The 1,712-nt window shown below is 31.9% G+C and overlaps 1 protein-coding gene across 1 annotated transcript in view; it reads right to left on the bottom strand.

Annotated features, from left to right (window-relative positions):
• The window catches only part of RAB14 (RAB14, member RAS oncogene family), a 15,140-nt gene extending 13,814 nt beyond the window's left edge, over positions 1-1,326 (bottom strand). The window contains exons 1-2 of the mRNA XM_006917070.3: positions 1,194-1,326; positions 96-149 (exon numbers count right to left, since the gene is read on the bottom strand). Coding sequence (XP_006917132.1) covers positions 96-149; positions 1,194-1,245 — 106 coding nt within the window. The 5' untranslated portion in view covers positions 1,246-1,326. The remainder of the gene's footprint in view (positions 1-95; positions 150-1,193) is intronic.
• Positions 1,327-1,712: the final 386 nt, after the last annotated feature.

The following is a 1,712-nucleotide window of genomic DNA, read 5'->3' as shown; positions in this document are numbered from 1 at the left end:
TCAAATGCAGAGTACACTGAAAATGACGCGTCTTAAAAAGTAGAAAAGTGACAAAAAGGAATTTACTAATGCTTTACCTTACATATTAAACTTACATTTTTTTTCTGTAAATTGGTGAAGCAAGCAAGATTTTCCTACTCCCATGTCCCCTGTTCAAAAAAAAAGTTTCAAGTGGCAATTACAATGACATTCTCAATTTTACATTCTTATAATTACATGCAATGACTGCTATACCCCTTACAATATTACAAATTTCTGGGACACTTAGAAAAGTTGTATTTCTCTAATTTATAATGAGTTCAAAAGATCCTACAGGGCAGTTTTCACTATTTCCAACTTTCAGCTGTGACAGAATTTGGTTATAAATTAATTAATAGCCACCAGCTGGAAAGTGCTTTTCAACAGAGAAATTGTTATACTGGTATTTTTTACTTTGAGTTGTTTCAAAGTTTTTGTTTTTTACATTAATCCATACATAAAAGCAAAAAGGCTCCTACAAGTGACAAATAGGGGAGCAGCAAATAACGAACAGAAATAACTTTTGGAAGCCTAAGTCACTAGATCCCATCTTATCTCATATTTATTTTTTGTATATTCCACAGAAGAAAAGAATGTACACTAGCATGCAAATCATAACAGAACTGATGCCGCCTCTATTCTACAGCAATTTAACCACTCGTGAGGAGGAAGCATTACAAATGGTCACATAAGTTCAACATTAAGTCAAACTGTTCTCGTGTGAAGAATTAACTGAAAAATATGAAAAGTATGTGTACTTTCAACAGTGCTCTTACTATACTTGTATAAATAGCACTGTCTTTTAATTTGAGCAAAATCTTCTTGAAACTTCAGGAGGAAACCACTAATATTACATTTTATGTATATTACACAATTATTCTGAATCGACGTTCTCTAGCAATTCTTGGAATCCAGGGGGGGTTCTAAGAGCTTTTACAGAGCCCTCAAGAACAACCAGTGTCACTTCAAAAGGTACCCAGAATTGTACTACAAAAGTATCCAGGGCCACAACGCAAAAGGTATACTGTTAATGCAAAAATATATCTTATCAAAGGAGCATTAATTTTGCATTGAGAAAATCATTCACTTCTGGAATGGTTGTTAAGTATTAGTATATAAATAGTTCGTGTATTAACTGTTTTTGGAGAACAAGAATATAGGTTAAATAAACTTACCAATAATAATATATTTAAAGATGTAAGAGTAGTTGTATGGTGCAGTTGCCATGGTGGCACTAAAAACAAAGAAAACTGTTACTTGAGTAGAAGAGTACACACAAGTTATCTAAGCTGATCACTGCTATCCTTTAAAGATATATACGATAAAATACACTGATTATAAACAAAATATTGGTTATAGTAAGTCAGAATAAAACTGCATTTCCCAAACTGGTCAAATGCACAAAGTTTCTTGGATGAACATTGCTTTTACATTCTCACATATCCATATAAATATAAGAAACCATTCATATTAAAACAATTCCAATATTTCACATTAGAAAATATTCAATAGGAACTATTACTCAGGAAAATCCCAAACAAGAGAATCTTTATAAATTCAAGTTAAACATCATTATAAGTTGTCGCCTCTTCCCTTAGAGGTCCCATCCCTATTAATTGGTCAAGTGAATTACTGATGGCCTACTTGTTGAAAACTTTGACTTTATATCAGAATATTTTTTTAAACTAACCACT

This window comes from Pteropus alecto, unplaced genomic scaffold (assembly GCF_000325575.1).
Source record: "Pteropus alecto unplaced genomic scaffold, ASM32557v1 scaffold226, whole genome shotgun sequence".
Taxonomy (NCBI): Eukaryota; Metazoa; Chordata; class Mammalia; order Chiroptera; family Pteropodidae; genus Pteropus; species Pteropus alecto.
Note: the sequence above shows the minus strand (reverse complement) of the source record. Positions and strands in the feature narration are given on the sequence as shown.